The 12723-nt window shown below is 39.1% G+C and overlaps 1 protein-coding gene and 1 non-coding gene across 2 annotated transcripts in view; both read left to right on the top strand.

Annotated features, from left to right (window-relative positions):
• Window positions 1–636: 636 nt before the first annotated feature.
• Window positions 637–710, top strand: trnan-guu. Its single transcript has one exon. It is a non-coding gene; the product is annotated as a tRNA-Asn (tRNA).
• A 3661-nt stretch (window positions 711–4371) lies between these two features.
• dysf (dysferlin, limb girdle muscular dystrophy 2B (autosomal recessive)) overlaps window positions 4372–12723 on the top strand; it is a 104263-nt gene continuing 95911 nt past the window's right edge. The window contains exon 1 of the mRNA XM_039610216.1: window positions 4372–4613. Within this exon, the coding sequence (XP_039466150.1) occupies window positions 4526–4613 (88 nt within the window). The 5' untranslated portion in view covers window positions 4372–4525. The remainder of the gene's footprint in view (window positions 4614–12723) is intronic.

A 12723-nucleotide genomic window follows, 5' to 3' on the forward strand; every position in this document is an offset into this window, starting at 1 on the left:
CTGTTACCTGTGAATCAGCGCTGGATGAAATGGGATGTTACTTGTCATATTCTCCAGAATCAAAGACACAGCTCTATCCTTCACCTGTCTGGCTTTTAAAAGGTAGAAACTGGTTGTGTGGATCGAATGCTGTTCATCTTCTTTCTCTGTAGGGGTCGCCACAGCACATCATATGCTTCCTTTCACGCTATCATACCTCTGCGTTGGGGTATGTCTCGCTACGGCTGGGTCTCAGGTTCAAGTCCCGTAAGAGCACTCGCAATCTTGCGTCAGGGTTTCTTCATGTCGTCTGTTCATGTTATCAAGTGTTTAACACAAATGTGTATGTCCCGTATGTACATGTCTGTGTTCCCCCAGTACAGGTGCAAATCTGCGGGCGAAATTACTGTTTTATTTTGCATAAAAGAAATGTGCCAAACTCAATTTGAAAAAAAATCTGAGCAAACAGAGGTCTCCTGTTTTCCAACGTTTTCCTGGAGAACAGGCAATGCGAGGTTCACACACAGGGGTGCAGATGAAATTATGTCGCTGCAAATTAATTAAAAAAATATTGAGGCCAGACAATGAGTCCGTCATACGGAATATTTGTGACACTTTTACTGGATCTGTTACATCTGGTAAAGGGACAGAAGTGTGGTCTCTGTGGCGCAATCGGTTAGCGCGTTCGGCTGTTAACCGAAAGGTTGGTGGTTCGAGCCCACCCAGGGACGGCAGTTTTTGCTATAAATGTTAGATACGGATTAAAAGCAAACGAAACAGCTGTGCGATAACACAGATACGTCCTGGTTAGTTAGGGAATTAATAGCTGGCAAAGAAGTTGTCTAATGTTGTGTTTTCTCTGAGTTCATCTGATTAACTAAGGATCATCTAACTTTCTGTGAGAACACCATGAGTAAGTAACAGATCACTACTAATTCAAAACCACTTCTTGACATAACAGGTTTATCCAGGATTTGATTCTTGCAAAATGATAATGATACCCGTGGAGTCACAAAGGCCTATCGTAACTTTCACCTGTCTAAAAAAACGTTCTCAAACAGAAGGAAAGTCAAGCACACACAGCAGGTCAGCTTCTCCATTTTCCAATCAAAATGTAAATACATCTTTTTATATTATACATGATTCATTTATGTAAACAAATAACAATTTGAGAGGAAATCTAATTATGTCAGCCTCTCCGGAGAGAGGAGCATTTATAGGACCAATATCTTCTAATTAAAGTGATTGAAGATGTTTGGTGATGCACACAGTGTCGTTAACAGATTCATCAGTAGACATTTTTTTATCAGACAAAATAAAAAAATAAAAAAATATCTCTCTCTATATATACGTAGATAGATAGATATATTATTCGTGCTAAAAAAGATAAACTGAATTTAAATTTTTATACCTAAACTGGGTGAATTAATGTGGGATAATAAAACTGTTTTTCTGCTTAGGAATTTTTTGTAATACATTGATTCTGAAAATTAATAGATATTAGCAACAATTACATTTTAGCATTAAAAATGTCATTCTGATTAAAGACATTAAGAGTGCATACAGGTGAATTAACCATTACAGAAACATAAAACTCATGATTTTGGTAATTAGCAATACTGTTAATTTATGTATGTAACATTATATTCAGTGGTGATCTAATCAGTTTGTTAAACATTGCATATGTTGTAATATGACATTACTTCATCATGTTGTAGTTTTTCCTCTTCAGTAGTCTTTAGAAACATTCACAGCAGTACACACACGCATACACACACACATTATTTTTATCCCTGCTCCCTGAAGTCAGCATGCTTCCCGTAAGCTCTCTACATGCTCACCCTAAATGTGTAAATGACTGCAGCCCAGTGGGTCAAACTATAAATAGAAGAGAAACAAAATTCCCCCATGTCTGCTTGCAGCTTGACCCCATTACTGAACATATGCAGGATTTTTTCATTTCGTTTTATTATTTACTGCATTATTTATAAGCTTCTGCTGAAGGTTTAGCTGGTAGAAGAGAAGCAAATTCCAAAAAAGTCACGAGTTCAAATTCCTTTTCTGCCTTCTCTCATTTGTGAGTTGGTAAAACTTTAGTCATACGAGGCAGAGACTGGAATGAAGCCAGTCACATGAAGAGTCTTAACGTCTAGATTACATTGTTACATACACTGAGTCAAACAATTTGTAGTGTTTGACTCAATGACAAAGTATCACACTCATTTTTTAGTCTGACTTTATTTGGAATTTAAAAGTGTATTTATCTAATCCCAATATCTTCATCCCTCATTCCGAACACCTTGGTGTCCCCTTAGAAGAAGATCTGCTCATATTTTCTTACACTGCTACCCCCAAGACCCAGACCATTGGAAACTAGGAAACTTATTGATAGATTTTTCTTTATTGCTAAATAAAGAATCTATCTATCTATCTATCTATCTATCTATCTATCTATCTATCTATCTATCTATCTATCTATCTATCTATCTATCTATCTATCTATCTATCTATCTATCTATCTATCAACATTTGAAATTCTTGATGATAAAGCGTTCTAATTTGGATTTATTACTCAATAAGGTCAGATGGTTTTTCGAGTTGGTTTTGAAGTTGGCTTAATCGAGTAATTTGGCACACCTCAGCCTTATTCTCAGTTTCTCTTCCTTAAAAATGGTATGCCAATGAATCACCTTGTTGGCACAGCGCTGCTATTTTATGATGTCAAACTGTGCTAGTTTTGGCATTTACCTTAGATTCAACTAAAGAAACAAAATTTTTTGTTTGTTTTGTTCTGTTTTTTAAATCGATTTTGCAACACTTTGTGTTGACTCAACGCTGGCTCATTCACTTTCTCTGAAAATTGTCAGGAACAAGGAATTGGCTAAAATGAGTGAAAAAGCAGTTAATCTTCTGTCCCTTGAAGTAGACAGAAGTTCTAGTTTGATCCCAGAGTTATATGATGGTTGAGTGAGACAGAAAGGATTTTCCTCAGAACTGTGGAGGTGGAGTCATGCTTAGAGCTGTCAGGAGATGAGGTGGAGGTGGAGGAAGGTCAGACACAGGACATTCCAGGTTTTGAGGAGCTGGGGAAGAAGCAAATTAATGACCCTCAAACTTCATTGTGGATAAGAAGTATTGTGTGAGCCAGGGCTCTGAAGTTGTGGGATTTGGTTTCTCAGCTGCCATACAGGAAGGGAGTCATCTTTCCATGACAGCCTTGCTGCACTCTGTTTAAGACAGTTCTCTCCTTCCAGTGGGCTTTATTAAAGTCTATTCAATTCAACTCTTTATTTATATAGAGACAAATCTCAAAACACAATCGCTTCAAGGCACTTTATATAAAACCAGAGCAATCAGACCATTCCCAAGAACCAGCACTTGACGACAGTGGGAAGGAAAACCTTCCTGGGCCTTAGGAGGACATAAATAGGAACAGTTTTCTTCAAAACTACAAGTGCATATTAATTTCTTTTAGGGGTGGGGCTGGAAGAGGTTCAGCCAAGTTGTATTTAGTGTCGTCCTTGTTATTCAAGGCTTTTCCGTGATATTGCTGCCCTCTGCTGGACAGTTGGGTGTCCCAATAACTTTCAGTCTGAATTAACTTGACTACACAGAATGGTGTCTTTAGTGTACTTCAAATCTCGGAGCGATTGGGGGGGGGGGATAATTCATGAGAAATCCACAGATTGTGACAGTGAACCCAGCAACTATAGTTGCTCTACACCACCTTTAAAGATCATCTTTGATTGAACTACACCTTGCTTTGTTGCATCTGCATCAACTGGCACATTTTCTAGCTGCCCATGTGTTGGTTTAAGTTGGCAGTGTTTGAATGCTGATTCTGTTGAGGTAAAAAAAACTAAAGGCCATTGTGTGTGTGTGTGTGTGTGTGTGTGTGCGCGTAAGTGTGTGTGTTTGTGTGCCTTACTGGCCCTTTAAGCCAGCTGTGATTGAAAGGACAGTGTGTATGTGTGTGTGTGTTCCTGTCTAGCTATCTATGTGAAGACCGAAATCTGCATTCTACTATACTTGTGAGAACCAACAGTCACTTGTGAGGACACACTCACCGGTCCTCACAAGTGTGAAAGCCTTTTTGAGGCTCAAAATGTGGTTTTAGTGTCAGGGTTACAATTAGGTTATGGTTAGGTTTAGGGTAAGGGTCAGGATTAGGCATTCATTTTTAATGGTTATGGTTAGGGTAAGGGGCTAGGGAAATCATTACGTCAATGAAGGTCCTCACTAATATAGCTGAACGGGCTTGTGTGTGTGTGTGTGTGTGAATGAGTCAGCTATAGTGCACTATGGACTGTGCTGCGTTTGTCTCGCATTTGTGGGGAGTGAGGGAGACAGCTGAGAGCTGCAGATCGACCACTCGCTCTCTCAGTTCTGACTCGTTGTGTCTCTTATTCTCATTTCGCCCTGTCTCTTTCACCGCCATGGATCTCTTTTTATTTTAAGGATACTTTTCTATATTGTCACCCTCATATGGATCACAGTGTGCTTCTTGCTGGGATTTGACAGCTGTGTGTGTGTGTGTGTGTGAGCCATGCTACGCGTGTTCATTCTGTGTGCAGAGCGGTTGCAAACGCCGGACGATGACATCAGTGATGCCTACTGCAGCGTCACCTATGAAGGTACGGGCGTCTTTCTCAGGTGGCCTGAAGGGAAAAAAAAAAAACAGCTGAGAAGTTATTATTTGAAAGTGACCTCTGATTATCTTTCATGGGGTGGGGCAGAGAAAGAAGAGCTTACAGGAAAAAGAGACGGACCTAGAGGAAGAGGGAGAGAGGGGAGATGAGGATGTGAGCAACATGAAGAGTTAAAGCAGTCCAGAAAGTATGCCGACTGTGTTTCCAGTAAAGCACTTCTGTGTTTATAGATACCCGCAGTCTTTCAGCAGAGTTTATCCTATGAGACGCTTCCTCGCTCGGCTTCAATTGCAGCTTCAGTTTACACTTCAGATTATAGTAACATCCAGGTTCTTATATTTAGGTGACCTGATAAAAAAAAGAAATCTTGTTAAATGAACTGAGATTTCACACAGTCATGGTCTACATAAAACAAAGAAGTTATTCTTGTACATGACAAATGTCTGACTGTCTCTTTTGTGCTCCCATGAAATTGCCATTTGTGGTTATGAGTGATCTGTCGTGATAGCCGTTGGCCTGATAGTCTTGAAATTTAATCCACTCATTCACTTCCCCCCTTAGGATGAATTATAATAGATCACTGCAACATTTCAACTGTCCAATAAATTGGTTTAATTTATTGAGCAAGTTTAAAAACTTTGGTAAACATACCTACTAAAGGCCGGTGTTCTGACAAACCATCCTACTTTGGCAAAACGTCCTACCGTAAGTAGTTTATGCACATTTATGCTGTCACAGAGTAATTCCAGCACCAATTTAAGTAGGTATGACGGTTTGCCACTTAACTTTGCCCATCAGAGTATGTTTGTAGCTCATATTCATACAGGCAGGGTGGTTTGCCACTTCATTTTACCCGTTAAAGTATGCTTGTAGGTAACATTCACAAAGGTAGCATGTTTAGGCAGTTAATTTTACCCGTCAGAGTATGTGTCTAGCTGTTATTAACAAAGGTAGGATGATTTGCCACTGAATTTTAGCTGTTAAAGTATGCTTCCAGCTCATATTCACGAAGGTAGGATGGTTCGCCACTTAAATGTAGCTATGAAAGCATGCTTCTAGCTCAGATGAAAAAAAGTAGGACGATTTGCCACTAAATTTTAGCTGTTTAAGTATGCTTGTAGGTGACATTCACAAAGGTAGGATGGTTTGGCAGTGAATTTTACCGGTCAGAGTATTTTTCTAGCGAATATTCACAAAGGTAGGACGGTTTGCCACTGAATTTCGTGTTGTGCGCATGCGCAGAAACAACGGGTAGGATGGTTTGCCAGGTAGGATGGATTCCCAGAACACCGGCATGCAAATATTGTTACTTACTGTTAGCTGTTATCTTTAAGTAGAGGAACTAAACCCTGAGCCTGAAACCTGAACTGAAATCTGAAACTTCAGTTTTAAGTTAGAGTGCATTTTACTTCCACAGGCCTCAGATTTATGACCAAATACCAGCAACATTTCGTCCTGTATCATCTGTAAACGTTGTTTAGTTGTGATTAGCAGATGCTAAGAAGCATGCTAAGGTTTGTAATTCGTAACCATTATCATAATTATTATTCTGTCCTTTTATTCTGAGACATTTGTATTATTTGAAAATTAATTAATGTAGATTCAAGATATGTAGATTTTTCCATGGATCTCTTTTGAATCACACTTTTGTATGTGCCTACAGGTCATTTCATAGAGCTTGATATTTAGCTGCAGAGCATTCAGATGTAACCTGACTTCAAATCTATTAGTACATTTTTGTACTTCGTGCCAAAATGCTGTGGAGTACAGAGGTTTGGATCTAATTTCAGGACACTGGAGGCACACTTAAAAATAATAAAACCATTTCATGAAGGAATAATTTAAAGCCCCAAAAAGCAAATACAAAACTCAAATCCAGAAATAACCAAGGCACAACACACACTTTGACCAAGACTGAAGGGACAGCAGGGCTATTTATACACCGAGGGCTGTCAGGCACTAAAGCGATTGTAATGACTGAAGTCGGTATTCACTCCTGTTAACAGGACTGCAACACATAAAACATAGCAATACCAAGGACCACGGCATTTTGTCATTCTGCTCGAGTGTTCAGCAAAAAAAGACTTTTGGACTTTTATGGACAAAAATATTTTATGACTCAGCCGATGTAAAGCTGGGATAACTTGTTACTTTGAGCAAATTTAAAGTTTCTGGAACTTTTGTCTATGTTCAAATTAACAGTAAACATGTTGGTACTATTCTTGTATGCCAGCTGAGGAAAGTATTTTATTCATTTATTTATTTGCCTTTATATAACATTTGGTTTGTTTTTGAAAAGACTGTTTTGTCTTAAATGTGTCATGAACTCTTGACACTATGACTATGCACAAAAGTTTCCCTGTGTGATATAGGCCACACACACACACACACACACACACACACACACACACACACACACACACACACACACACACACACACACACACAACTTCTGCAAGTCCTCTTTGCAATCTGTTTCAGGACAAACAAGTGTATTAGTCTCGCAGTGTGTTATTGTGCATTCTTTTATTTTAATAATTTCTGCTTGGTTTTTCTAAGTAAAGTAAACTTTTTCACTGGAAGCACATAAATTAATGGGGACTGTTAACGTTTAACAAAAATTCTTAATATAGTAGTGCTGGTATAATTATTTGTGTTAGGTTCTAATGTTAGGTTTAGACTTTGATTCTACATATTGTCATATGTGTTTTTAGTGTTTGTGTGGCAAAGAACAGTTTAAAGATTTGCCTAGCAACAGACCACTTTGATACTTAAGTTTTCATCCTTAAGTAATGGTCCCTCAAAACCATAAAGTTAGTGTAACTTGCCTCTCTTAAGTTGAAGTTATGAGTTATTTTTTCTTTTGAAGTAGTGAGTTTCCAATCATCCATCCATCATCTTCTAGGATCATGGTACATGCTGGTTAAACAGGCTATTCCAGAGATCAACACTTTCCAGTTCCTTCTAGAGGATCCCAAGGCATTCCTAGGCTTATGGGTTCTTTATTTACAATGGGATATTCCAGCTGAATGTCTGGAAATCACCCTGAACAGATGGATGAGGAACCTCAACTGTCTCCTTTTAACATGGAGGAGCAGTGGTTTCATCATACAAAACTGCAGGCTTCTATGCACACTTAAAAACGTGATGGCATGATGACTTCCTGAAAGCAAAAAGATGAGATGCTTGGTTCAATGTCTTTGGCTTGAAAAAATGAAAATATTCTAAATAAGATAATGGGAATGAATGAGTGGAATACAGTACAAAGATGCTGAAATATGGATCACAAAAAAAGAGTTAAATTTTCCAGCTGCAGATAGTTTATCCTGTCTTGAAGTCGGCAACATTTGCAGGTGAAATTCATGTCTAGTTAACCCTTAGAGATGAGCGATTTTGCAGTAAATGGTCAATCAGAAATTCATATTTTCTATAGATGTGGATCTGATGTTGTGCTGTATAAAATGTTGCCTTACATAAAAGCTGCAATATAGTTTTATTGGAGAAAAACAAGTGATGCTCTTAGGATCATGCAGTTCTTGCACAATCTTTAATGCATCACTGAAATCACTGTCTTTAAAATGTGACCTTTTGGCAGATTTAAATGCCTGACTCATAGTAATGGTGAAACAACATAATCAGACTTTGTGTAATTATCAAAATTTGCAATATGATATAGTCTCTGCATGCAAATGGAAAAGTGGTCATTACTGTGGTGTGTTGGGATAAAAACTCTGTGGCTGCTCAGTGAAAACATTGATGAACAGCTGAACACTCGGGTTGTTTTTGAGCTTCTCCTCCTCGCTGATACAGTGGAACCCCGACTTACGAAATTAATTCGTTCCCGAGCGTCTTTCGTAAGTCGAAAATTTTCGTAAGTCGAAGCACCCATCGCGCCTTTTGAGTGAACGATAGGCTATAGGCTAATTGCTAACTGCAACAACAATACGTCGTTCAAGTGGAACAGCGAAGCGCAAGTACGAAAGCCAAGGGGGTTGTCACATGATTCGAAAGGCATTGTGGGCATTGTAGGCATTCTGGGCTCAGCCAATCAGAGCCAGCGGATTTCGTTACGCGGGCATTTTGCCGTAACACGGGCAGAAATATTGCCGTTCAGTGCCTTCTAACTTGAATTTTTCGTTAAATGGGGTATTCGTAAGTCGGGGTTCCACTGTATCTGACACTTGTTCTGCTTTAACTCATCTGCTCCCCCTGAAAGCTGAATGCTGTCTCTGCTGCGTCTGCTCCTAAAAACTGCTGCATCATTTCTTTGAATCAGTAAGGCCTCAAATCCTACTGAAGAAGAAAGGATAGTAACAGATACCCTGGTTTGGAAAGTGTAAGATCATTAGATTATTTCGATCGTTTCTGTCCTAACATCATCTGGTTTCTCTGCAGTGAGTGTAGGATTGTGTAAAGGCAGGAGACTGAACCTCAGTAATTAAAAAATGCAGTTAGAGACTTTCATCTGGGAATGAATGAGGGGAATTTTATTGCACCAAATCAGATCCTACAATAACACAAAAATCAACTGACAAGCATACCACATTCACTGTATTGTAAAGTCAGGATGGCTAACATGGTACGAGAGCTAATCACACATCTGGCTGATAAAGAGCATTGTAGTTTAATGGCTCTATAGCGTAGGTGGTTTAGTTCAGCACTTAAACGTAAAACCACAACCTTTGAACCTAATGCAGCAGTGCGGGTTTGATTCCATCATGAGGTCCTTTGTCTTTGTTTTCAGCCAGTTACTTCCAATTTTAGTTTGATACTTTGTTGTCTCGTGTGCCTTTAGTTTCACTTCCCCTTGTCGTCTTGAATAGTTTTAGCTGTCTCATAGTGGAAATACATGAACGTGCCTGTATTCCATTGTTGTGTCATACTGTGTTCCTCCCACATTAGTTCAGTTTTAGTATTTGTTCCCTGCTGGTGTCGGCTGTATTTTTGATCTTCATTATGTTGTATTCTAGGTTATCATCTCACTTTTCGTTCTCTTTAAGTAGTGATGGTCAAAGGCAGGTCTGAAGCTATTTTGCTGGAATTGTACGAGGTTAATTTTATATACGCATAAAATAAACTGAAACTGTGTTTGAGTTAATCATATAATCAAGTGTAATTAGATCTGCTGACTGCCTCAGAAGAACAGGATGTGTGAGCAGAGTCAAGTCAAGTCAAGTCAAGTTTATTTATAAAGCACATTTAAAAACAACCAAGGCTGACCAAAGTGCTGTACAATAAAATACAAATATAAAATACTATAAAACACAGGTACATAAAATACCTCACTGATAAAACAATAAATTAAAACAATAGGTTAAACCTTGCTAAAAGCCAATGAAAAGAGGTGAGTTTTAAGAGCAGTTTTAAAAGTTCCTAGGCTTGTGGAGAATCTGATGTGAGGGGTAAACTGTTCCACAGTCTGGGTGCAGCCACAGCAAAAGCCCTCTCTCCCTAGTCTTTAATCTGTACCTGGGAACATCTAAAAGCATCAAGTCTGCTGACCTCAAAGATCTCCTGGGGCAGTAAATGCTAAGAAGCTCTGCCAGGTAAGGAGGTGCAGTACCGTTAAGAACCTTAAAAACCAGCAGTAAAATTTTAAAATCAATCCTAAAAACAACTGGGAGCCAGTGGAGAGAGCAGAGGACCGGAGTGATGTGGTCTCTCTTTTTGGAACCGGTCAGCATGCGAGCAGCAGCGTTCTGCACCAGTTGGAGGCGATGCAGACAGGAACGATCTAAACCAGCATAAAGGGAGTTACAGTAGTCCAGCCGTGAAGTAATAAAAGCATGGACCACCCTTTCTAGATCGTTCCTGCACAGGTAGGACTTGACTTTAGCTAAAATCTGTAGGTGATAAAAAGATCCCTTGACTACAGAGCTGATTTGTTTATCAAATTTAAAAGCACTGTCAAAAGTAACACCGAGGCTCTTAATGGAGGAAGTACATTCAGAAGTTAGGGGTCCCATAAAATCAAAGGAAGGGTTGGGGTCTTTAGGAAGCCCAAACACAATGACTTCAGTTTTACTTTCATTTAGATGTAGAAAGTTAAGAGCCATCCAAGTCTTAGCGTCAGACAGACAGGAGAATAACGGCTGCAGAGAGTCCTTACAGTCTAACCTCAGAGGGAGGTAGATCTGAATGTCATCAGCAAAAGAGTGGAAGGACACATTATGTTTACGCAGCACATCGCCCAGAGGGAGCAAATACAGAATAAACAGCAGGGGGCCTAGAATGGACCCCTGAGGTACACCACAAGTTAAAGGAGCTCTGGGAGATGACAGTTCACCGAGGTGAACAGAGAAACTCCTGTTAGAGGGCAGATGAGAGGATGCTGCAGGAAAAGAGAGGATCAAACAGACAAGACACAGACTGACATGGCTCAGTTTATCAAAGCAGTTTACCTACATATGTGAACTTCCTTTAAATTTTATTTAAGATCAGAAAGTTTTCAATTACATTATACTTACGTGTTCAGCTTCTTTACAGTTTGATAATGGTAACAAAGCAGAGTTCAAACAGTTTAATCTATTACTAAATTTACTTTAGATAGTGATATAGAGTGCATGCAATTTTAAAAAGCAGATACCAAGTATGAGAATTTGATGTTACTATAGAGAACTATGAGAGGACTATTTTGAGAATATGGGTTCAGATGACTGAAAAGCCGTAGCTGTTTATTGTAGATGTTTAAAGGTGATAATTAGTTACACACACACAAAAAAAGTTTTATGTCTGTTTTCTTTGAACAGCTGGGTACATTTGTAGGAACTAAAGTTCATATTTACTCAAGTGCTGGTCTCAAAACTCTCAGTAACATTTTCTCTTTGTAGGTCGTTGTAGTTTATGGTTTTATTGTCATGGTTTTGGGTCGCAGTGTTTGTGTTTTGGTCTTATGAATCTTTTTTGGTTATTGTTGTTGATCTCAAAGAATGGGTTACATTTACTAGTTTAGTTTTCTTGTGCTTTTGAGTTTTCTGATTGTACTATCATCTCTTGTGGTTCAGATGATTTTAGGTTGTTTAGTTCCCTTTAGGTTTTCCTTTCCTCATGTCCTGTTCTTAGTGTTTCCTGTGGAAGTCAGTCTTGTCTCCATGTTTATTTACATCTCTGTTTCTTTCTCTTTTGCTCTCTCTCTTCCTCATCTCAGTCATGTCTCTGTGTTCTGTCTCGTTACCTGCTCTCATGTTCTTCTCTTGGGTGTTTCATCCTTTTTCTCTTGAGTCGGTTGTGTGTTTGCAGGTTTGTTTAACCTCATCTTAGTGTTAAATTTGCACGTCCTTGCCTGAGTCTCGGTGTTCGTGCTACTTCCTGTTTTATTTTGACAGTCCTTGTCTCTTGAGTGTTGTGTTCAGTTTTGCTTCCTCTGTCTCATTATGACCAATTTGTTCCTGCTGTGTTCAAATGTGTTCGCTGATCTTCCTGATCACTCATCAGTGTATATATTGTCTCTATTTTCCTGTTTTTTGTCAGTGAGTCTGTTCATCTACATCTGTGTGGCCATGATCCTGGTGGGCCAGGGGTCCCAGTGTTTTCCCAGTTCAGTGTTTTATGATTAGTTCATCATTCAATTTGATTTTCTTATTTTTATACTGTTTTGCCTGTCAGCCTGAATAAGCGGCTTGCCTTCTGTTAACTCCAGTCTCCACGGATCTGCATTTGGGTCCTCTCGCTGCTCCACTCAATCTGCTGCTGCAGATCATGACACTTTCTTGCATACATGCTGATAAGTATAGTCTTATTTGTTTGTTTAAATCAAATTTTTCTACTTTCCTAAGGATTCTGTCAAAAAGGGCTAGAAACCGGTTGGCATCAACCCCACATCCTTAGGGACAAACACATTCAATGACCGGTGGTGTGTGGTTGCTGACAGTTGCTAGGTGGTGATGTCTGCAAAAACGTTAGCAGATTCACACCCATAATTTTCATTAAAAAACAAAAAAAGCAGATTTGTCCTGTAATAGACAGCAATGTCAAGCAAACAATCACCAGTAAGTTGGGGAATAGACATTTTTCCCTATGGTTGTCAGGGGACCATTGTGTGAACTCTAGGGTCATGTGACTGGAACAAAAGGTTTCAAAGCAAACTTAAGCACAC

The sequence above is a fragment of the Oreochromis aureus genome, linkage group 3 (assembly GCF_013358895.1).
Source record: "Oreochromis aureus strain Israel breed Guangdong linkage group 3, ZZ_aureus, whole genome shotgun sequence".
In the NCBI taxonomy this organism is placed as follows: Eukaryota; Metazoa; Chordata; class Actinopteri; order Cichliformes; family Cichlidae; genus Oreochromis; species Oreochromis aureus.